Below are 23,862 nucleotides of genomic sequence, written 5' to 3'. Positions count from 1 at the left end.
TAAAAGGAAAAGAGTCAAGCATTTATTCTCCTTTCTTATATAAACTGTACCACTGGGAAACCAATAGCAGATGACGACAAGTTTCTCTTTAGAGAAGTGGTTCGGCACTGGAAGATCACTAGTTTGCAAACCTTCATTCACTAATGGAACGAGGCACTGAGCATTAGCAGTCTGCCAACATCACAAAAAAAACAGACAACCACACATTATGCACCTCTTGAATCAACAGAATACCATCTAGGAAGTAGTCTTGCCAAAAAAAGGGTCAAACCTGAACTGGATCAAGCCTCTAGATCTCTCTATGAATTTACAGATCTGGGACAGAGGAACAAGTTAAACTATACCATGGGGAGACAATCAGCAAATTTCAGACTCTGGGAAACTACCGAACAAGCAACCTGGTTTCTTCAACTAATAAACTGCAGAGAGAAAACAAAGATGGAAAAGATGGAGGGGGAACTTACGAATTAAGAAAGTTAAAAGATTAATCACAATGTACAGACCCTATTTGGATTCTGATTTAGCAAACAAAATGGGTATGAGTGTGTGTATGTGCATACATGTGTATATAAACATATATTTTTATACAGAGAAATTATGATATTTATAAGGCAATTAGTGGAAATTCAAACATCAATGGAATATTTGATATTAACTTTTTCTTTTCAGATGTGATAATGGTATTGTGATTATATTAAAAGAGTCCTTATAATTTAGAGATACATTCTAAATATTTACAGATGAAATGATATAATACTTGAGATTTTCTTCAAAGTAATAAGGGGGAGGGACATGTGGATGGGTAGAATTTGCCATGGTTGTTGAGGCTGGGTGATGCATATATCGGGGTTCTATCGATTTCTGTGTATGTTCAACATTCTTCTTAATAAGATGTTCAGGAATAATTTAAAGAGAGAGAGAATGGGGGCAAGAGAGCGTGCACCTGAAAAGCAGCCACCAAAAAGCAGCCACCACTGACTGTCCCCTCCAGGTATCACTGTGACAGTGACGCAGACTCACGCCCACCTCTCCACTCACCTTGTTCTGTTTCAGGGCACTTTTCTCTTTCATGTGGGGACAATCTTTCCCAGTGACAATGGCCTTGATGTCTGCAACAGGAACTGTCAATGATGGGAATTAGTCTCTGGAAGCTTTCTGCTGCAAGTTGGTCCTTTCCTATGTTGGAAGGAAAGCCTCGGCCCCCAACCTCAAAGGGCTGCATCAGCTCAGGGAGGGGACCTCGTACTGCTCCTCCTCTGTGGTCACTTCCCACGGATCAGGGCCTGCTGGGCTGTGTCGAATCTAACTCAGGGTCATTTCACGGCTTTTCGATTGCCTCCCCAAAAAATGGGGCCTTGGACACTCACCTCACTTCCACTTCACAGTGACGAAGGTGACAACATACCACAGCAAACAGCAGTGGCAGCACTAACAGTTCCGCTTACTGCTTGCCAGCCACGGCTCTAAGTGCTGTATGTACACTACCAATTCAGTACTCTTACGAGGGAAATGTGGCGATTATTCCCATTTTACGGCAGAAACCAAGGCAAAGAGGAGAATTAACTTGCAATTAAGTAGAATTAATAGCAAAGCCAGGATCTGAATCCAGCAGTCTGGCTTCAGAGCTTCTGCTCTTAACCACCCCCTTTCAACTTAGTCTTGTATCACCCTTTACAGTCTGCAAAACCCATTCACATCTGTGATCTCACTGAATTCTCCATGCAGCCCTGGGAGGTGACTGGGGAGATGGTGACAGAGGAGGAAATAGGTCCAGCGAGATAACTGGCCCAAGACCAGATAATCAGTTTGAAACAGCCAGGACTGGAACTCAGCTAGTCCAGCTACCATGACACATCGACAGAGAAATGAACCTACTTTTCTCCTGCAGGGATTCGAATGTCACCTCCCCCTGGGGGTTGTCATCCAGGTCACCATAGTGCAGGACCTTGTGGTTCAGCGCCAAGCGGCAGTACCAGAAACGTTCTGGAACACAAGGGAAGCCAAGCAGGTGAGCAAGGGCAGTTCTGGGCAAGGCCTGGGCACACGAAGGATGAGAGGATGACTTTTTCCCTGCCTGCGCCCGGCAGGGTCCGTCCAGGCAGCCTCCCTCCCAGTGCAGCGGCTCTGGGCCGTAAGGACTAGTACTGACCACTCAGAGCCCACGCCCCTCTCACCTTGCCTCCGGCGATTCCCAATCTTTCGGAAGCTGCTGCCCTCACAGAGCCGGTTCAGGCGCTGCTGCTTGATCAGCTCAAGGATCTCAGGCTGGATCTTCTCCCTCAGCTCCCTGTGGTGGACAAGCACCGGAGTAAGAAGGTCATGGGATGGCGGAGCTTGCCAAAGAAGCAGAGCTGGCACATACCGCGCCCGCGGGCCCCCACTCCGGGATGGCACTTACACAATTGGCGGGGACTGGAAGTCATCCTGACTCATCCGCTCAGACTGGCGCAGTCGCAGAATCTCAGAGTAGCTCAGGCTGCGCAGTTTGCTCTTGAACTGATCCAAAGAGTTGGGTTTGGAGGGCAACGCTCGGGTGATCTGCTCTCGGACCACCTGCATCACCTGAGAGGAAAGAAGAGGGCAGCTGCCACAACTCTGCTCTGATAAACGGACAGGCCGAGCCTGGGCGCCGAGGCTCTGCCTCCCCCAGGGCCTGGAGCACAGCGGGCACCAGGTATCTCCTGGGTGAACAGGTACCGGCTTCCTAAGGCACACCTTCTCAGAGGGTTATTAAGGAAATGACTGATGGTGACAAATACTTTATTTCTCATATATCTCAGTTAGTCAGTGGTATGGTGGGATGAGCATGGGTTTTTGGAGTCAGAGAAATGGGTTCAGATCTTGACTCTGTCCCTTAATCTGTTCCTTGAGCAAGTCATTTCACATCCTCAGGGCTCCATCTACTCATCTTTAAAGTGCGAGAAAGGAAGACACATCTGATATATGCTGCCATAAGGAGTATGAGATGCTATATGGAAAGCAAGCACAATGCCTGACACACTATAGCATGTTCAAAAAATGTGTTAGTTCCCTAAAACAACAGCTAAAGGAAAAAACAGGATTCCACACTGCACGTCCAGTATGATCTCCCCAAAGAAGGAAAAATCTATAGGAAAAAGAAGACTAGAGGGAGACGCATAAAAATGGCCATCGCTGGGTGGTGGAATTCTAGAAAACTTTTTCTTCTTTATACTTTACACATCTTTTACAAAGAGATAAGCAGCTTCAAAACTTGAGACCTAGCAGTGCCCTACAGAGGGGCTACTCAGAAAGCATCCAAGAAATGGCTACTGAGCAGGTACCCACGACATCCCTGTCAGGCCAGTCCACTCCGACCTCTCCCTAACACTTCCAGTTCACAAGACTGCAGCAGTGCCTGCAGAGAGGAGGGGCTCGATGAACCACAGCTGCTGCTGTTATGCTGATTCTCCGTCCCATGAGGATGACAGGAGGGGCAGTACTGGCTCCACTGCGTAAATGAGCGGCCCAGGCCTCCAAGGGGAAGACACCTGCTCAAGGTTACAGAGGAAGCACAACCAGAGGGGACAGAGGCTCTCCAATGCCTCAGTCTCGTGACTCGGCACTGTAGACCAAGCTGGTTTTTCAGCTCAGGGATTCCCCAGGCTCTGACCAGCTGTCACAGACTGTCATGTGATAGTCTCAGCCACGGGCCCTGGAGCTCTGCGACACTGACCTTGTTGAAGTCCTCAGCTGTTGCCCTCATCTCCTTCCAGGTCTTGTTCAACAGCTGGATGCAGATTCCAAAGAGCTCTTCAAACGCTCGGTCGTGGGTAAAGAACATCGGGTGGTAGTCATTGCGCCCTTCATTTGCTGTGGAAGAAAAGAAACAGAGAAAGGATGAAGCTGGGAGCTCACGTCCACAAACTCTGGATCCTCTGACCAAAGTCCCAAGGAGTAAGACCAGAGTGAGGACTGGGGCTAATGAGGAGTGTGGGATGGGCCTTTCTCTTCTTCCTTAGCTTTCTTCTCCAGGGCACTTTCTCTCGGCCTGGCTCTACCCTGTTATGGACTCAGCTTACTCTTACACATGGGAGTAGATGGATGGTGGTGCAGCTCTTGAACACGCTCAAATTACCAGCTCAAACAACGCAACAGCCACGATTCCCATAAACAAGGACCAGATGGATTACAGCTCACTCAGTAGTTTAACAAAAAGCATGCAAGGTTGTCCAGTCCCACTGATACCTAACTTTATAAGCTCGAGTCTCACCAGGCTCTTGATTACAAGGAATGGCTGAGGGAAGAGAGGGAGCTGCCTGGACTTACGTAGTTCCCCAACCTGTAGGATTTCACAGAGCATTTTGGTGAGCTCAATGGCACTGCGGCCAAAGGGGCATTCATGTTTGTCTTCTCGGCTGCTGTTCTCCAAGACAATCTGGGGAGGAAGAGGAGAGGGAGGATTAGGGAGGTGAGGGATGGGGGCAGGAGATGTGGCACGGGGACTGAGAAAGCTGGCTCCCAGCCTTTACCCGGATGTAGGTGTCCTGATGGAATTTAGCCAAGTACAGCATGTTGTCCAAGGCCAGCATTCCAGGAGGAGTCTGGGTGAAGTCCATTGCTGGGTTGATGTGGTTCTGGAGAAATACAGAAACCCGATTTGAGACACGGTAGTCCCCCTGTGTGTGGCATTACCTGAGGGCAAGCCCTACTGCCCCTCCTCTGTATGCCACTAGCATGTCGTACCCACCTCTGTCGTAGCTCTTTCCACATGCCCACCTCTAACGAGACTGAACTCTTGAGCACTGGACTGCAGCTGACTCATCTGGTATCCCCAGTGCCTAGCATGCTGCTGGGCACTGAGCAGGTGCACAATAAATATTTAACTGAATCAACCCCAACCTCGAGCTGTATTCTATCACAAAATATCCACTCCAGCTTTTCAAAGAACCTAGCTGCTCTGGTGAGAGGACGGTCCCTCTCTACCCATCTGGCTGACCCCTGGGGCCTCTTGCAGACAGGTTTGTTTCACAAGGCCAAATGCTGCACATACACTTGTGAACTCGCCACCACCAAAGCAAACCAAGCATCAAGGCCCTTCCAGCTTCTTAATGTCATCTATCCCACGGCCGCCGTTAGGAAGGAGGGGTTCAGGGCTGTCTGGGTGGGACCTCTGACTTCCTGCCCAGGGAGAAGCTCTGCCAACGTCTGTACTTTGGGAAACTTACAGTAAATCCCAGCATTTTGTAGTCCTTGGTGTACATGGCTTTGCGTTTTTCAGTCCCACTCCCGGGGACATTGCTAGGGTCTGACTCTGCATCAAATGCAATCCTCCTCAGTTCAAATATAATGTCTCTTTGAGCCTGAGAGGTGAAACAGACAGTCGGCAGGTGAATGAGCTAACCAGGGGAGCAAGGGAAAGAAAGTGGGGGTTGGGCTTTTCTGGGCAGAACTCTGGCCCCAAACATCTCTGAGGAGCCATTACCTCTGCTGAGCAGCACAGAGAGGGGCTTGGCCCGGAGAGGTGCCCAGCAGGAAGAGAGCACGGGAAGCGCAGAGCTAGACTTCCCAGAGCAGACACACACCAGTTCTGCAGACACTACCAAGTGTAGTTCCTTGCACACAGCAGGTGCTCAGTACATACACTAAGCGGGGGGAATGCACCACTTCCATGAGAAAACAGCACATAATTGAAGCCAGGAAAGCTCTGCCCCACTCGGCACCCACCTGGTCATTGGGGTCCATCTTGGTCATCATCCTTTCTTCCAGAAGGTTAAAGGTCAGGACTTGTAGGACATACAGCTGATGGGCCATCTCAGTTTTGATCGGGCAGTTCCCTCGGATCACATGCTGGAAAAAGCAAAGGCGGGGAGCAGAGGGCTGAAAGTATTTTCTTTCACTAAAGAGTCACATCCTTGCTGGTGAAAAAGAACGTACACTGGGCAGGGAACAGGACTTTCCTCCCACATACAGGGACTTCATGTTCTAGAAGGGGATGGAGCATGAATGGGCTTGATTCAGGCAGAGATGATTCACTGCGGGCCTGAAGGGCACCATCTCTTTCTCTGCACTTCCCTGGGCAGAGGAAGTGGAATGAAGGGCAGAGGCTGCACCCGGCCACGCCAAAGATGAGGGAGGCTACCCCATGAAGATTATAATATGAGAGGTCAGTGGCTGGGCCTTACTCCAATCAGGTACCTCACAGGACTACTCAATCCAACACAATAGATAGTGTACACAGAGGAAGATTCGCTTGCACAATTGGACAGTATGGTTCTTTTGTTTTCCCTAAGAAAAATAAAATGTTTTGGACAGCCTCACCAAGTAGAGAGGATTTAGAAAAGGTCACTTCCTCTCAATGATATTGAGACACCTACACAGATGGGGACATGTTACACTCCTCGTCCAACCCCCACACTGCCCGTCCCTCCTTTCTCTCCTACTTGCGTCCCTCTCCTTCTCTCTGGTCACTCTCTGTATGTCCCCCTCCCTGCATCCCCTGTGTTCCCACACCATGTCCCTCTCCCTCCTCTAACTCTGTCCCCTAGACTCTCTCTCCAGGGCCCCCACCTCCCCTCTCAGTTCATCACCTCCTCCCTGTGTCCCTCTGACGCCCACCCCACTGTAGGTCCCCTCTCCTTCTCTCAGACTCCATCTCTGTCTTTTTTGGCATGCTACAGCTCCCTCTGTCCCTCTGAGCTGATCAATGCTTGGTGTGTTCTCGTCTCTCGCCATCCTGTTCTCACTCCTACAACAGCCTGCTCTTTCCTGCTTGCTCCCTTGTATTCCTCGCTCCCTCTCTGTCTCACCACCATCTTGAATCCTGTCACTCTTGGTCTTTTCTCACCAAATGAGACTCTTGCCCAGTTTCTCACACGTACCAGCTCTGTGTCCTTCGTGTTCTCTTACTCAGTCCAGCTCTATGTCTCTAGAGCTGTGCTGTCCAACAAGGTAGCCACTAGCCACATGTGGCTATATGTATTAAAGTCAGTTAAAATTAATTTAAGTTAAAACATTCAGGTCCTCAGTCACACTAGCCACATTTTAAGCTCAACAGGCACACGTGGCTAGTGGCTACCACCCAGTGATAGAGTAGATACAGAATATTTTCATTATCACAGAAAGTTGTACTGGACAGCCCGGCTCTAGGGCTCTCTAACTCTAGATCAACGTCTTTTTAGAGCTCCCTCTAACTTCAGATCAGCTCTCTCTAGAGCTTGCTCTGGCTCGTGATCAATCTCTTCACCTGCGCAGTCCAGTTTGGTAGCCACTAGCCATGTGTGGCTGTTGAATGCTTGAAATGTGGCTAGTCCAAATTGAGATGTGCTGTAAATGTAAAATGCACACGGGATCTCAGAGCCTTAGTGTGAAAAAAGAAAATGTAAAATATCTCATTAATAATTTTTTATATGATTACATGTTGAAATCATAGTATTTTGGATGTGTTGGGTTAAATGAAACATATTATTGACATTAATCTCCCCATTCCTTGTTTTTTTTTTTTTTTTTTTGTGAGGAAGATCAGCCCTGAGCTAACATCTGCCAATCCTCCTGTCTTTGCTGAGGAAGACTGGCCCTGAGCTAACATCTGTGCCCATCTTCCTCCACTTTATGTGGGACGCCACCATAGCATGGCTTGACTAGTGGTGCATCTGTACGTGCCCGGGATCCGAACCCGGGCCGCCAACAGCGGAGCACATGCACCCAACCGCTACGCCAGGGGTCTGGCCTGTCCCCTATTCATTTTCTAGTGTTGCTACTGGAACATTTAAAAGGAAATAAGTGGCTTGCATTACTTTTCCCCCGGATGGCACTGCTCTAGACCTCCTCTGCCCACGTGACTCCAGGCTGCGCTTCCTTTCTCTGTCTCTCTCTTTCTCTAGATCTGCACAGCCCAATAGAGTAGCCACAGGCCACATGTGGGTATTTAAATTTAAACTGAAATTTTAAAAAATCACAAATTCAGTTCCCCAGTCACACAAAACACATTTCAAGTGCTCAATAGCCACATGTGGCTGGTGGCTACCATTTTGGACAGCACTTCCACAACTGCAGGAAGTTCTCTAGGACAACACTGCTCCTGATCTCTCGCTAGAGTGTGTCATGATGCCTTCCCCTTCTCCCTCTGAATAGTGACTGTTTCCAGCCCTCTCTAGCTCCCTCTCTGTCACATGCACGCACTTTCGTCTCTCCAGCAAGAGATCTCTCTCCTTAGCTCAGTCTCAGTGTTTCTCTCCATCTTCCCAGCTTATTTTTCATTCTCTGCTCTGCTGCTCCTCCTCCCTCAGCTTCCCTTTCTTCCCTCTCCCCAGCCTCTCATTGCCCAGGGTCTTTTCTCTGCCGTGGCTACTTCCGTCCGCCTCCACCTCTTCTTTTGCCTCACTCTGAGCCTCTTCCTTTCTCTCTGTTCCCTCCCTCTGCCACTCCGATTCCTCCCTGCCTGTCTATCCCTATTCCTTCTTCCTCACCTCTGTCCATAATTCATAAAACTGCTTTGAAGTTAATGTGATATGGTTTTCATTCACTTTAATCCCCCTTCCTCAAACTTAGAGATATCATAGAGGGAAGGTAATTACTCTGGCCATCACCGGCTTGACGAAGTACAGCTCCAGTCTGATGAGTTATAGTCTCGGAGGTTTTACTTGAAGTCTTATTTGACTGTCAGATATCTCGAAGTGAACACTCTTTGGCCTGACTCAGTTAAATCCCTGGACTTCCATGAGCATGCATTAACCATCTCCTAGCAGACCACTTCAGTTCTGGGTCCTGACACTGAGTTGTCTTCTGTAGTGGAATCTTCACTTGTTTACAAGGTTTGTCCAGAAACGAGCTGAACTTCTAACCCCATTCACGTAAATACTAAGCCTCAAAATTCATTAAATTTCCCTCAGAAGGGCACCCTCACTCCCACACATGCAGAGGAAGGCACCCAGGACAGCTGCTCAAGAATGAGGACAAGAATGTGCAGGAACCTGTGCGCTCTCTGTCACTCGCAGGCAGAGTGCTCGAGCATTTGCTCCGGTCCCTCCTGCCAGGCTGGCAGTGGGCCGTGACCAGGGAAATGGCCAGCGGGCAGGAGCTAGTGCGCCATGGTGAAGTCTGGCAGCTCTGCGAGTTTAGAGAAGCTGATGGCTCCACTTCACAAGTGCTCAGAGCTTACTTCTTGAGTTCTGTCACCTTTGCATCCTGTTCACAGTCAAAGAACTGCCAATATGAGCGGAGTGCTTACCAAGTGCCAGGCCCCTGTGAAGCACTGTATTTGTATTAGCTCATTTAGTCCTCACATCGAGACGAGCTAACCGAAGCCCACGGAAGTTTAGCGAATTGCTCAAGATCAAAGATTGGTTAATGGCAGAGTGGGGGCTGGTGACCCCAAAGTTCATGCCCAGAATTTTTAAGCCTTTCACACTTGACTCCCGATTTCTCATTTTATTCCCTTCACTGTCATCTCCCAGTTTTCCCTTGTTTTTGACAACTGATAAAATGCCCTGCCTTTAATCCAGATCCCCGGCTCTCTTCCACCCCACATGACCACCCTGGTAACATGGCATTAGACCTCTTTCCAGATGCCTCCCTCTCCCCACCAACTACCGCGCCACCTTCCTCCCTCACACACCCCTCAGGAAACATACAGATCTTGTCGTGTGATCTTACTAAAAGGCCAATCTGGTTATTTCACGATCCTAATGAAATCCCCTCAGTTGCCCTGGGGAAAAAGACTAAGGCCCTACTTGATCTGGTCTTTGCCACCTCTCCAGCCTCATGACAGATCTGCTCCCCACCAGCTACCCAATCACACACTCCTTCCAGGTTCCAGCCAACCACGGCCAGAATCCCTTTTCTTCTTGGTCTGCTTACTTATCCTCAGCCTCACCTGAAGATGTTCCTCTAAAGCCTTCCTGAGAGCTCTCCTTCAAGGCAGGACTGATGGCTCCCCTGTGAGATCTCGCAGATCATGTATCTCTATGGAACCACTGACCACACGGTGCTATGACCACTCACTTTCCTACTGGACCAGAAGTCCTTTGAGGGCAAATACACTGTCTCATTCATTCCTACTAGGGCCCCACAACTCAGGTTTATGGCTGGTGTTAGTTGAATGAATTACTTTCCTCTTTTGTGCCTATTTTAACGCATTCCCTCTGGACAAAAATGTTTGGAGTTGCAGGACGACAAACAGCAGAGCTGGCCTCAGTACCTCTAGCGGCTCTGCAATTCCTTGTGGGACAGCCTCCTAGAGACAGCTCTGCTTACAGAAGGTTACAAAAAAAACCTTTCCAGCTTACGCAGTGTTTAGTACCTATTGGCAAGTTCCCTCTGAATGTCCTCCCCACTCAATTTCAATAGTAATAATACAACAACTATAATAAGAGTAATAATTGCTATTAATAGCAGCAAAACAACAATAGTAACAAATACAATTTGTTCTGGGAACTTACATTCAGGATTATGGACCGAAGGTGCTTCTGTGCAAATGCATTGGCCATATCCTGTTGAGAAAAATAAGCAAACATGAGGCAAGGTGGCAGGCACACAGTTGTGACAACTGTCATGGGAAGATGATGTTATAACTCTGGAGCTTTCTCTCTTAAATTTTTTGCCTTTTAAATGAAAAGTGGGCAAATGGGAAAAAATCCATGGACCATCAAATGTATTTTATACTCTGAAGAATTCCCTCACGTTTTTTTGTAAGCAAAAATGAACTCAAATAGGGTTTCCCTCCCCAGTGGCACAATTAACCGAATAGTCTTCAAAGAGGGACGAGGACTGCTTCAGGACGAGACACTTGTGTGACGAGGATGCTGGGTGACGGACAATGCACACGGAGCACAGAGCAGGGTGATGGTTCCCAAGCCACATGCACTGTTCCAGGTAGACACCCACCGAGGCCAGGAGGGACTCTAATGAAACACTGACTCCAAATCGAGGACACGGCTTTGGTCCCAGCAGCCCCCTCCAGCCCCCAGCGCCCACCTGCAGACAGAGGTGGGGCGTGGATGCTCTGAAACAGTAAGTAGTCCATGATTCACTTCTGACTGGTTTAGAGAACAACGTGTGGGGTGCCTTAGGGTAATTTTTCATAATAGGTTCACCTTTTTAATTATATTTGGTTCAGATTTTGACAGCAATACTTTATTTGTTTAGCACACTCAGGAAATAAGTATCCTACATAAGTGAATTTTCCAGGGAGTGAAGCTTTAAGGGTCATTTCAGAAACTTATTTTGACCATTCTTATGCAAATCTTCTAAAAATATATATTTCTTTATTTCTGAAGAGACTACAGTGATTATAATTTAATCATCACCAAGGACTTGGCTTCATCCAAAGGAACCTCAGTTATTATTCTGTGTTGTGACACTGTACTACCCTAAGGAGCTATTGAATGTGAAGCTATTTTCCCCTAAACAAAATGGTCCCAGATTACATGCTTTTAATTTTTCTGACAGCTTTTCATAATTCTTCTGTCTCCTCCTTCCAATGTCAGCCATCGCTTCTTATACTGTTAATTAGTATGACTTCACTTTCTAAACTGCTGCCTTAATTTAATTTTATAGATAATTCTAAATCAATGGGCCTAAGGGACCTGTCACACCTCTCCCATGGAGCAATATCCATGAGCACCGTCATTTTTCTCCGAGCTGAAAGGCCTTTCTCTCTCACTTCTAGATTTCTAGCCATATTCCAAATGGCTGACACTGCCAGGAACGTTCAGTTTTACTTACATCCCCTGAGCACACACTGACTGGCAGACAGGGAAGGCCTAGAAACTTCTTTGGTAGCTATAGGACATCAGCTTGAGATTAAATCTCACTGTGGACAGCTCACAAAGTGGGTAATTGACAATGGTCTGCTGCTAGAATATAAAGGCCTTAGACCAAAAGCTTCCCTGTGGTGCTGGGGAGGAAGCACTCATCCTCATTCATGTCCTCGCAGAGCTGACCTCTCTAAAGCTCCCTCTAACCAAGAAATGAGCATCCAATTCCCTTTTGTCAATTCTCTACACCTTTTCAAATTCCTACGGTCTAGTAACGTCCAAAAGGGCATAGATTTACCTTCACTCTTTGCTATACCAAGCTGGAGGGCGGTGCACAGTGGTATCATCTAGATGAAAGTCACAGGATATTTTCTAACTCTGATCTTCTCTGGCTGAACCACAGACCCACATAAAGGCAAGTGACAAAGGAAAGACTGGGCTACATTCCCTGGAGCAGGTGTCCCCTTACTTCTTTATGTGAATCTAATCTGCAGTACGTCCCCAAGTGTCCTGACGAATGAGACCTCCAGCACACCTTTCCCTGTGTCTCGGAGTTCCCTGAACACCCAGATCAGATCAGGAGATTCTTGCCCAGCTTTGACCTCCCCACCTGGAAGAAAGCCAGGGCCCCTCCACACGGCAGTGCTACTTACAGTGACAGGCAGGTCTAGAGGATTAAGGTGCTTGTCCTGCCGGCAGAAAGCAAAAAGCACAGAGAGAAGCAGATGGAAGAATGAGCTTTCAGCTTACATTCAGAACAGGACTAGGAAGGACAAGATTAAGAGAGCAAAGCCATCCAAGAAAGACAAGGACAGACAGAACCACAGATGCTCCTGGTCCTCCCACTAGAATCTACCAAGAGCTTGGTACATGATCCCACATGAATTTCAACCCGCTGAGCTCATAGTATTGACAGAGAACTAAAAAGTCTTTCTTTTGTATACCACTTGGGCTTTTACCAGAGAAATCTAGATTTCTCTGGTAAAGAGAACTAACTAACACTGTTAGTGTTGGAAGGGCCCTTAGAGATCATTTAATCTGGCACTTTCATTTTACAGAAAGTGACACTGAGACCTGGAGAGGTTGAAGCACTTGCCCAGCCAGGGTTAGTGTCCTTAGCTCCAGGGCCCTGGACTCTCAGGTCAGTGCTTGTTCCACTGCCCAGCGGATTCCTCGTTTCCTCACTGGTACAATTGGGGTCTTGTTTTTCCTTATGACATCCTCGTGAAGTAAACGGGGCAGATGCTGTTACTCCCCTATTACAGGTGAGGAAACGGGGGTTCAGAGAAGTACAGCAATCTGCATGATGTCACACAGCTGAGTAACAGGGGAAGAAAGAAGTTTAGAACCTGGATCAGAGGATCTTTATTCATGAAACTTCGTGCTAAGTCCCTCCACCTTGCTTCCTTAAGTAAGGATCTCATTTGTTTCGGTCTCCTTAGACTCAACAGTGAGGCCTAGGAGGGTCTCCTCTCCCTTCTTCTTCATCCTCTAACCCAGGGGTCGGCAAACTAAGGTCAAATGAGGCTTGTCACCTGTTTGCATATAAGGTCTTATTGGCAGACAGCCACATCCAACTCTTTACCTACCGTCTGAGGCTGCTTTTGGCTACAACAGCACAGTTGAATAGTTGCCACATAGACCATAAGACCCACAAAGTGAAAAATATTTACTTTCTGTCCCTTTTGAGGAAAAAGTTTGCAGGTCCCTGCTCTGACCTAAGACCCAGCTGGCTTCCCTCCTCGTTCTTCCCTGGTTCTTCCTCAGCAAAGCCACTGTGATGGGCTCTGACCAGAGGGACAGGAGGAAGGACTCTGGGAAAATGGCTGGGTTTCTGTTCTCTGTACAGCAAAGGGTGGATAGGTGAGAATTCTCCTCTTGGAAGAGCCCAAATGAAAAGCTTGAAAAGGCAGCCACAGACCTGTCGCTTGTCCTCAGGAGCCTTCAGAAAAAGTGCGTTAATCAGTGCAATGGCGTAGGTCTGAATCTCCTGGTTGGAGCTGTGTCAATGGAGAAAGAAGGCAGAGGGAGATTAGAAGACTGACCAGCAAGATGATACTTAGAGACGGTTTAAAACAATCACTTGCAGATTGTAATCAAATAATAATCTGGGAACTAAGTCTTTCTTGTTTGTTTGTTTTTTTTTGTTTTTGTTTTTGTTTTTTGTGAGGAAGATCAGCCCTGAGCAAACATCTGCCAATCCTCCTCTTTTTGCTGAGGAAGACTGGCCCTGGGCTAATATCCATGCCCATCTTCCTCCACTTTATATGGGACGCCGCCACAGCATGGCTTGACAAGCTGTGCATTGGTGCGCGCCCGGGATCCGAACTGGCGAACCCCGGGCAGCCGCAGCGGAGCACGCGCACTTAACCACTTGCGCCACCGGGCCAGCTGGGGCTAAGTCTTAAAAGCCTTAAAAGTGGGCATATGCCTTGACCCAGCAGTTCCACTAATTTATCCAAAAACAGTCATCCGAGAGCTGCACAAGATGTATTGGCAAGGTGTTTCATTAAAGTACCAATAAAAAAAGAAAGAACAGTAAATAATCCAAATGTCCACATTAGCAACTCTGTTTTTCTATATTAAGATCCTAGTAGTCATTAAAGATCACGTATTAGAGTAAAGGTTCTTCACCTGGGATTCAGGGATGAGTTTAGAGTGTCTATGAACTTTAGAAATGGTGCAGAAATTATTCCATGAGTTGGCTGACTATGTGTTATTTTTTCCAAGGAGGTGAGAGTCCATAACTGTTACTGGATTTTCAAAGGCATCTGGATGCAAAAAAGATTCAGAACTACTCTTTTAGGAGAATCTTTGACATGGGGAAATGTTCAAGATATATTATTCCGTAAAAAAGTCAAAGTACACATAGCATGTATAGTAAGATTCCAATTTTGTTAAAAATATGCATAGAAAAAAATACTGGCAGGATAGTCAATTTAATGTTAACAGTGGTTATGTCTGGAGGTAGGATAATGGGCAAATGATTTATCTTTTATGTATTTTCAAAGTCTTCAGCTACGAACTTGTTTTATCTTAAACAAACAAAATAACTTCAACTTCTGGAATTCTCTGGAATCGTACAATCCTGGCACTTGACAAGATGTCTCCACTTGCCATGTTGTGGACGCCTTCTATGGCTCTCTTTCCAGAGGGCATAATGGACTTCGTGGTCAGGCAGGGGGCCTTTGGAAGTCTAACGGAGGGCACTAAGTGTCTTTCAGCCCAAACGGCAGAGGACATAATTTCTAGTGACCGCTATGGGCTGGAAGTATTCACAGATGGACCCCTAAGAAATGCCGTGCCCCCCTATCATCCTTAGGGAGGCAACTGGATCATTCCCAATTCAGAAACAAAGGAACAGAGAGGTGAGTCTGAGGTCAGGTAGATCAGAACTCTCCATCTGGAATTGATAATGTCTCCCTCACTTCAATCAACCTTTTTGGCTTTCTGAGTATGAAAACAGAGGCTGAAGAATTCCTTAGAAGTGACAAGGAGAAATCAGAGCTGCAAATCTCCTTGTGCTTTCTTTTTACTTGGACTAGTGGGAAGGTACAGGTTGGGAGCACAGCTGAATGAAGACAAGGCTGCTATAAACAACCAAATCTGGGAGCTATGGTTTCCCCTGGAACTGGCAGGGAATTCTGGAAGCGTTCTGTTAATGTCCGACATGCTAGAAGGGAGCAAGAGTCAGAAAGGAATCAGCAGTATTACCACCCATGTTTCGGGAAGTCCAGTCCCCTTAAAATGTGCAGAATGATTGAAAGTGAAGTAAGAAGAATGGAGAGGATAGTGCTCCAAAGGGTTTATGTGTCTTCTGGTTTTGTTTATTATCTGGAAAAATATTTTCAGATGTGATAAGCTTAAAAAACAAACAAAAACAAAAAACTCCTGAATTTATTGAATAGCTATCCTGTACTGGCCACTATGCTAGACTTTTTATCTCCTTTGATCCTCACAAGTCTTGAGAGGTGGGGATGATTAACCCCAGTCTAGAGAGGAGGAGACTGAGCCCAGAAGAGACTAGGTAACTTGCTGAAGGCAGAGACCTAGTATGCAGTAGAACCTGGATTTGAACTGATATCCTGAACTCACGCCCTGTACAATACTTCTTGGTATCCCCCTACAGCATACTGTTAGTTCAGTAAGTGTTCATTCAACAAATACTAGTCGAGATTCTACTTAAATCAAAGCAGAGGATACAAAAATGATTGGTCCCTGTTCCTAGACAGCTCCAAGTTTAAAATGGGAGACAGATAATAAAAATACAATATTTTGTATAAATACAATTGTCATAGGTACAGAGGCTATTTGGCCCATAGAAGAGAAAGCATCTAATTCTGTCTGGTACACGGTGGTAAAGGAACATTGGGAAAAACTTCACCTTATCCTAAGAGGTGAGGAGAGTTACAGAGGATTTTAGGCAGTAGCATGACATGATTAGGTCTGAATTATGGAAGGAAGTAGTGAGGCAGTAGTGAGGAAGAGGTGACGAATGAATGAACAGCAGACCAGCAGCTTGGGATACGAGCAAAGCAGAAGTAGGATGGGAAGACTTAAACAGAGTAAGAGGGGAGAAGAGGACAGACAGGGAAGGGAGGTTGGGGCAGGGTCTCTTACTCACACCTGGAGGTGAGAGATGAGCTGTCCCACGGTGATTTCCTCTGCTATCTTCTGGTATAGACTCTGGCTGTTCAAGACCATGCTCTCCAGGATGGCCAGGGACCTCTGAAGGATTGACACGTCCACCATGGGCTGGCTCACGTACCCTGCAATCTAAAGTCAGGGAGGGGCAAATCGGTTAGGAAGCTCAGGGCCCAAGGCCCAGGGCTGGACGGCTTAGGTTTCCAGTGCTATCCCATGAAGGTGCTCCCCTCTTCACCAGGCTGCCCACGTTTGGGCTGTTGTCCCCAGGTGGATAGTGGAATCTGGCCAGTGTGCCACGGATTCCCTAAGTGTGGATAACTCAATTTACTCAATAACTCAATAACCTGAGTTAACTCAATAACTTCAGTTTCAACTTACAGTATCCAGTCAGCTGTGTTTCCTCAAAAATCTAAGGGCGTGAAAAATAAGGGTTTTCAAAATAAGGGTTCAGGCATGAAAAATCTGAGTGCAGGAAGTAGAGGATCTTCCTGATACCGGGATCTCATTCCATCTCCGCGTACTCTTCTCCTGACATACACTTTGTCCCTACACACACACACAACAGCAGAGATTTGGAGAGGCAGAAAGGACCTTGAAGTCGTGGAATCTGACCCCTATTCCCGATCTGCATTTTAATATCCTTGACACATGGTCATTTCACTTTTGCCTAAGTATCTCCAGCCTCGGTGAGTTCCCAACGTCCCAAGCCAATGACAAGTGTACAACTCTAGGTCAGCGGATATATAAAGCCACATTGGTTTTACTTCAGTTTTCTGAACTGACACCGCCCCTTCTTGTAGAAGAAAGGAGGGCAAAACTAGATGTATCTCTCCCACCCACTGAGTTCAATCTGACAATCCAGACAGGCTGCCTAACAGATCTGTACACAGAAGGCAGGCTTGTAAACATGAGGCAAATGAAATGAACATTTTTTATCCAAAGAGAAAGGAGAGCTCAGGAAGCAAGTCAGAAGACTTAGGGGTGGTGCTGGTGGACTGGCTGTGTGATCCCAGTCTCACGACAATCAGTTCTACTCTGGCCAGATTCAGTTCTGAGAGCCCAGCTCCACCTTCTCAGCACAGGCCCTGAGAGTGTAAGAAGTAAATCTTTCAGGAGCCACAGAAGAACAGAGCTTGAGGATGAAAAATCTGGCCTCAGGGGATAGAAAGCCGACTCGCAGCACAATGGCTATATTGCCTGCATTGCCCCTTAAGCCCGGAGAACAACTGGCGACTGAGGGAGGAGAGAGAGAGGGAATATTGGAGGCCTCACCTGCTTAATGAAGGTGATTGAAACCATGTCCCAGGAGACAATGCCATGGTCCATGAGCTCTAAGAAGGCAGTCAGGGTGAATGCCAGCATCTCACTGTAGCTGAGACATGTGCAAAACACACAAAATAATACAAAGACTCAGAACCGGGGAACGCAGGCGTGAAGGCAGCCACAGTAGGGACGGATTTCAATGCAAGCACCACATGGGAATCAGCTGACGCAACTGTGAGGGAGCGCCTGCACGCATATCTAGGCAGGTGTGGCGCAGACCCTGTCTGGGTGTCCATCACTGGAAAAAAAAGGCTGCTGAGGGATAAGGCTTTCTTTCTCCATATCACCTCGTCTCAGGGAAACAGAACCACGTATCCATTTCCCAAGAACAAAAAAGATATCAGACCTTTGTGACACCTCAACACTTGATGAGGAAGCTAAGGGAGCTTATGTCCCATGTCCACCTTTAGGCCAAGAGGCAGCAGGGTGCAGGAAAAAGAGTACAAACTTCGGACATGGGTTCAATTCCTGTTCAACTATTTACTAACTGTGCAAATTTTGTCTTTTCAAACTTCAATTTCTCCCTCTGTGAAGTCAAGTTAATCTCACAGTGTTAACCTTACAGGGTGCGGTGAGAGCTAGATGACAATGTACGCAGAGCTCGTAGCATAGTGCCATTAGAGAATAAGGATTAAAGTGTTTTCTCTGTCTCTCCTCTCTATACACTCAATCCTTTATACGTCTGTACAGTGCTCCATGATCAGCAATTGATATTCCCATTTACAAAGCATGTTCAGATCCATCCTCATTAATAATACTCCTCACGACAACACAGCAAGGTGGGTACTATCCTCATTTCAAAGAGGAGGAAACAAAGGCCAGTCTAATTCTGTACTCTTGGGAGACTGCAGAACTCCCAGTCAGTGCTGACAGCAGCCGAAGGCCTCAGGACTTCAGTGCAGGTGGAAAGTCTGAGACTTAAAACAAATATCCTTGATTTGTTGCTCAGTTTGGCTGCAAACCTCAACAACTGATCCATCAGCTAAAGGATCTCTGACTCCCTCTCCGCCAGCTTAGGCTCCACAGGCTTAGAAGGCAAACTAAACATCTGTTTATTCACGGCTGAACACAAGGCAGTTTCCCTCCACATTCATCTTAACGTTGGAGTATCATAAAGACACTCGTGGTGTATCGAAAAGTTCTGGATCTCCTCCTCCCTGTGAAAATGGGTGGTAGGGAGATGGCGAATGGGTAGTGGGTAACCTATGGTAAACACAGAGGAAGGCCTGTGTGTGTGTGCATGTGTGGAGTGGGGAGGTGACTGGAGAGGGCGGGAGGCAGGGGGTGGTTAAGAACAGACAGACACCTATTCTAATCAATAATGGACAGTCTGCTCCATCAGGCCAATCATTTTCCATAAATTAACAGGGCTGTCATGAACTGACCTCTCTCTTCCTCACTTCTACAGCCCCTATTTTTACTACTACTTGACACAGTCCTGTTTTGTACGGTCACTTAATTTGTGAGAGCCCAATAGACTACAAGATTTAGGATGACAATAGTGAATTATTCCCCTCTGCGTGGACCCTAATGCTTGGCACACTGCTCTGTATGCAGAAGGTGTTCAATGGAACACGATTTGACTCAATGGAAATGAGAATAGGATGTCCTGCAGAGTGGAGTAAATCTCTAAAACCCCCAAACGAGACCTCAGCAATACTCACTGGGACAAGAGCTTGGTGCCGCTCTCCACAAGCCGCGTCAGCACGATGATGCCATCCATGTTGATGAACTCGGTGGCGAAGGTCACGTCGGCAGAGAGCTTGGCCAGTTCCTTCATGGCGTCCAGCCGGGTCTCCATGGTGGATGACTGGGTCCTCTCCATCAGCTGGCGTGCGGCCCGGGACTATGAGACCAGGGACAAGATACATGCCATCTGCTCCTTGTGGCAGGTTATTGCTCTGTGAATAGCTCACAGGGGCCTTTCTGTGGACATCCAAGCCTGAGGCAGAACTAGTTTTTCACACTGCTTAGGAGTTGCTAAATAAATCTTTACTGGATCAGTCAGGGAATTACCAGTAAGCCAAGACCAATCTGTAGTTATCTGTATCCTTTCTGTACCACTCTGGTCTATGGACTAAAAAAAATTCCCATTGAGGGAATACAAGAACCATCTGCAAAATGGCAGTCCACTAACTACGGCAAGTCACAGAGAAACAGATATTGGTTCAATGTAGGAGATTTTCCTACGAATTACAGTTGGCAGTCAGTGGAAGAGGTTGTCTCTTGAAGTAATGAGCTCTTGATCACTGGAAGTAATCAAGGAGAATCTGGACAAACATCTGTCAAAGATGCTATCTATAGAAGGGATTCTTACATTTAAGTTCCCTTTCAATCCAAAAATGTGGTAAGTCTGACAACTTTTTTTTAACTTTCTCTCCAAGTCCATATCATTGTTCCTCAAAGTGATAGTTCTGGGGAAACTTTAGGACTATCAAGGAGCCAGAAGTGACCCATTTCAAAATCTTTTTGAAAATCATGGCTGGTGACCAAGCTTCCTAGCAAATGAACTTTTCCTAGCAGAATGCTTGCCTCTTTTCTGCAAGCTACAGCTACAAGCCCTCCTCCAGTGTTCACTGATCTTTCTTCCTTTTCCTGAACTTAACTTTATAGGCAGCGCCTCACAATTTATGGTTTCATCAGTCTCTATTTTTTGTGTTTTAATTTAATGTTCTCAGTTGGAATGGAAGGGTCTTGAGAGCTAACATACCGTGGTCTTGATTTTTTCTTACAGTGCTAAGCAAGTGCCTGGAGCCCAATTCCTGTTGCTGGCCAAGGACTCAAGCCTGCTCATCTCTCTCCCCTTTCCCTCTCTCCTTTTACTATTATAAAGATGGCCCTTTAACAGCACACTGCTCTTGATGAGACAGAAATCCTCCAAAATCTCCACGATGGAGAAAATGTGTGCCAGGAGAAAAGGTCACAGGATAGAACAATTTGAAGAGCGCTGGTCTGCATCACACTGAGAAACTTCCAACTCCAAATGTTAATTTTCCTCCTGAGATAGCATTTCTGCGCTGCTGCCTCCCGCTCCACAGAGATGTTCTTCTGGGAAAGTCAACTAGTCCGTGCAAGACGTCTGTAAAACGCTTCAGCACGTCCATAAAAGTGAGTAACTCCCAGACTTCCATATTAACTTAGCAGAGCTCAGAGGGGGAAATAAAGTCCTTAAGATGAGAAGAGCTCTGGAGGAGAGAGGGAAGCAGAAGAACACGATGGTAGGAATACTGGCCTGGAGGTAGACAGACCTGGGTTTGAGAGCCAGCCCGGCCACGTTTTTAGCTGTGTGACAAGTGGCAAGTTATTTAACCTCTCTACACCTCCGTTTCCCTGTCTGCAAAATGGGGCTATCAAGAGCACCCACCTCTGCGGGTGTCTGCCAGGATTAAAGGATACAATATATGCAAAGGATTTGGCAAAATACAGGTGCTTAGTAAATGCTAGCCGTTACTCCTCCACACGTCCCTTCCTCTCAGATGAACCAGTCTCTCTCGTCGTCAAGGAAACAGGTGCCACCGTGCCCTTCATCTTCTGGCAGCCCTTCTGCAAACGTACCTAACATTCCCCCATATGGAGTGTCCTCCTCCGGGCCGAGCAGTCAGGGGGAATCCCTCCACCTGGGCTTTGGGTTCCTCCCCGTCCTGACCCAGGAAGGTCCTGGTCCATGAATTACCCCTCCTTCCTGCACCGTCAACCTTCCCCTCTTCCATCTTAACATATTTTCAAGGACATATAACAAACTGCACCAGAGTTAACAACTGTGAAGGGTCAGAGGAGGCGGGGAACTGGGTGGATGAGGGACGGGAGTGGGAGGGAGACCTTTCTCTATAGCTTTGTCAAACTTTCTGACGTTAGAAACATACGAATGTTTTACCTCTTTTTAAAAAGCGCATCTTTTTGACTCCACATCCCCGAGTCACCACCTTCTCCATTTACTTCCTTTTATAACCCAGCTTCCTGATCATGTGTAAACTTGAGAGCCTCACTTTTTCGCCTCTCTTTCACTTAACCCACTACAATCGGCCTGTCACCCAATCACCCTACCGAAACCGTTTTCACGGAGATCACCCCCTAGGTCAAGACAGCTCTTCTGTTCTGTTTCTCTCTGCTCACTGCAAACCACACCTTCCTCCATCCTGACACCTCCCTGCCCCCAGCTCCTGAGCCATTTCACACTCCTGGTTTTCTTTCTACCCCTCTGGTTGCTTCCTCAGTGACCTTTCGGGGCTGCTCCTGCAGAAATCAGGGGGTCATTTTGGATTCTCCCCTTTCCTTCCACATCCAGCTTACCACATATTCATCAAGTTTACCTGTGACTGTTTTTCATGCCCATCTTTTCGTCTCCATTGCCATTTGCCTTCATGGACTGTTACCACTCCTCATTAGTTCCCTAAAGATTCCTCCTACCACCAACCTTCCTTTTTTTTAGCCCACACTGTCACTAAAGTGATCTTTCTAAAATATAAATCTAAACATAATGTACCTTCCTGCTTAAAATCCTTCAATGTCCCCACATTCCCAACTAGATAAAGTCCAAACCCATAAGCAGGCCCTCCGGGAACCTTCAGTTTCTGGCCTCTCACTGATTGCTACAGGCCCTCAGCATCCAGTACTCCTGCCTCCCCAAACAAAGCACATCGCTCTGCTTGGAATACTCTTCATTTTCTTCTTGCTTCAGCTAATTCTTGCTTATCATTCAAAATCTGAGCTGTCTCCTCTGGGAAGGCTCTCTGGGAATTCTCAGGCTGAGTTAGGTGGTCCCTTTTCTTGAGTTCCTACAGCTCCTTAAGCAATTTTCTGTCCAGACCCTTGAGAGAGGCCTTATATTGTATTTGTTTACTCCCAACTAGGCTGTGACAGCAAAGACTGACTTTTTAATCTCCATAGTCTTAGTTTCTACAACACAGTCTGGCCCATGGCAGATGCTCATATATGTTAGTTAAATAAATGAATTCCTAAGAAAAGCAGAATACCTACCGGGGAGACAGCGAGCTGTAAGATTGTCCCATTCTTAATGTCACTGCGAGTCTGGGTAGCAAAGAGAAAAAAGAGTAACCAAGATAAAATATTAAAATTGTGCAAGCAAGCTGAATCAACAAGGACTTTTTGCTATTTTTAAAGCAGGTGTAACTGAGACTCCAGTCAGGCCTCTTCTCCTGCTTGCTTCTTGCAAAAAACCTTTAAGATCCTCTTCAACTGCTCTGGGCTCTCAGGAAGTAAAAGCCATGGTTTTCCAGCCACCAGAGGAGAACACGGGCTGGCGCCCCCTAACCTGCCCAGGAAGCAGCTCTTTCCCCGACGAATGGAAGCTACCTGGATGTAAGTAAGGCAAACAGCGCTGTCTCCTCGGGTGGTTCACTTTAAGCAAGGCCTGTCTTGATTCTGCTTCTCCCTGTACTAACCTGTTCGGTGATGTAGAGCTGGGGACCATCCGCGTAACGGAGGGTGTAATACTCCGGGTTTGGCAATGACCACCTATATAAGAGAGAAACAGTACAGCCACTTTGACCATTCCTCTGGGCAAATAAAATAATATTCAATAGAGTTGCTCAGGGGACTGGGTGGCCTGTCTGGAGGCAGGGGAAAAAAAACGCCCAAAGCTTTAGGTTGAGATGTTCAAAAAATAACCTCCTCAGCCTTTCATAAAGATTAGCACCACAAAAGGCAGTACATACAATGGAGCGCAGGTCTCAGATCCTGCCTCAGGACCTCAGGTAGGGCATCACTGGACTTAAAGGAAAACTAAAGATTGGTAGGAGGCGTGAGGAACATCCTCGTCAGCTATACTTCCTTCATAAGGCAACGATCCACAAAAGCCCCTACTGGGGACCCGACTAACTGGAGATCCTTCAGCAGAATTCCTTTCAAGGCTGGTGGTGCTCCTTTAGTCTTTAGCTTGCCATTGTCCAAAACAAGCGCAGTTTCAACTTACCCATCACAAACCTCCTTGATAATGGATGCCAGGGGCCGTTTCTGAAAGAGAGAGAGAGATCCTTCACCAGCAACCACATCCTACTCATGCCAAGGTTCTGACGAGAGGGGCTGCCCAGCAGGGTCAACCAGGAACCTGAGCATGGACTTCTTCCCTGACCGCTTCCGTTGAGAGGAAGCCTCTCCCACGCCATGGTGACCGACCTTCCATAGTGTGGGACAGGCCTCAGCTTTCTTGTGCTGGTTC

General features: G+C 47.0%; 1 protein-coding gene across 3 annotated transcripts in view; it reads right to left on the bottom strand.

Annotated features, from left to right (window-relative positions):
- The window catches only part of ELMO2 (engulfment and cell motility 2), a 38,919-nt gene that overhangs the window by 3,593 nt on the left and 11,464 nt on the right, over positions 1-23,862 (bottom strand). For all 3 annotated transcript variants that reach the window (XM_058562562.1, XM_058562563.1, XM_058562561.1), the window contains exons 3-19: positions 23,617-23,657; positions 23,087-23,159; positions 22,662-22,712; positions 19,349-19,530; positions 17,634-17,733; positions 16,339-16,490; positions 13,636-13,714; positions 10,398-10,448; positions 5,686-5,808; positions 5,187-5,321; positions 4,491-4,595; positions 4,288-4,396; positions 3,695-3,831; positions 2,399-2,562; positions 2,175-2,287; positions 1,876-1,983; positions 1,039-1,121 (exon numbers count right to left, since the gene is read on the bottom strand). In XM_058562562.1, coding sequence (XP_058418545.1) covers positions 1,039-1,121; positions 1,876-1,983; positions 2,175-2,287; positions 2,399-2,562; positions 3,695-3,831; positions 4,288-4,396; positions 4,491-4,595; positions 5,187-5,321; positions 5,686-5,808; positions 10,398-10,448; positions 13,636-13,714; positions 16,339-16,490; positions 17,634-17,733; positions 19,349-19,530; positions 22,662-22,712; positions 23,087-23,159; positions 23,617-23,657 — 1,806 coding nt within the window. The remainder of the gene's footprint in view (positions 1-1,038; positions 1,122-1,875; positions 1,984-2,174; positions 2,288-2,398; positions 2,563-3,694; positions 3,832-4,287; positions 4,397-4,490; positions 4,596-5,186; positions 5,322-5,685; positions 5,809-10,397; positions 10,449-13,635; positions 13,715-16,338; positions 16,491-17,633; positions 17,734-19,348; positions 19,531-22,661; positions 22,713-23,086; positions 23,160-23,616; positions 23,658-23,862) is intronic.

Source organism: Diceros bicornis, chromosome 19, assembly GCF_020826845.1.
Source record: "Diceros bicornis minor isolate mBicDic1 chromosome 19, mDicBic1.mat.cur, whole genome shotgun sequence".
In the NCBI taxonomy this organism is placed as follows: Eukaryota; Metazoa; Chordata; class Mammalia; order Perissodactyla; family Rhinocerotidae; genus Diceros; species Diceros bicornis.
The sequence above is the reverse complement of the archived record's forward strand: the minus strand, read 5'-3'. Positions and strand labels throughout refer to the sequence as shown.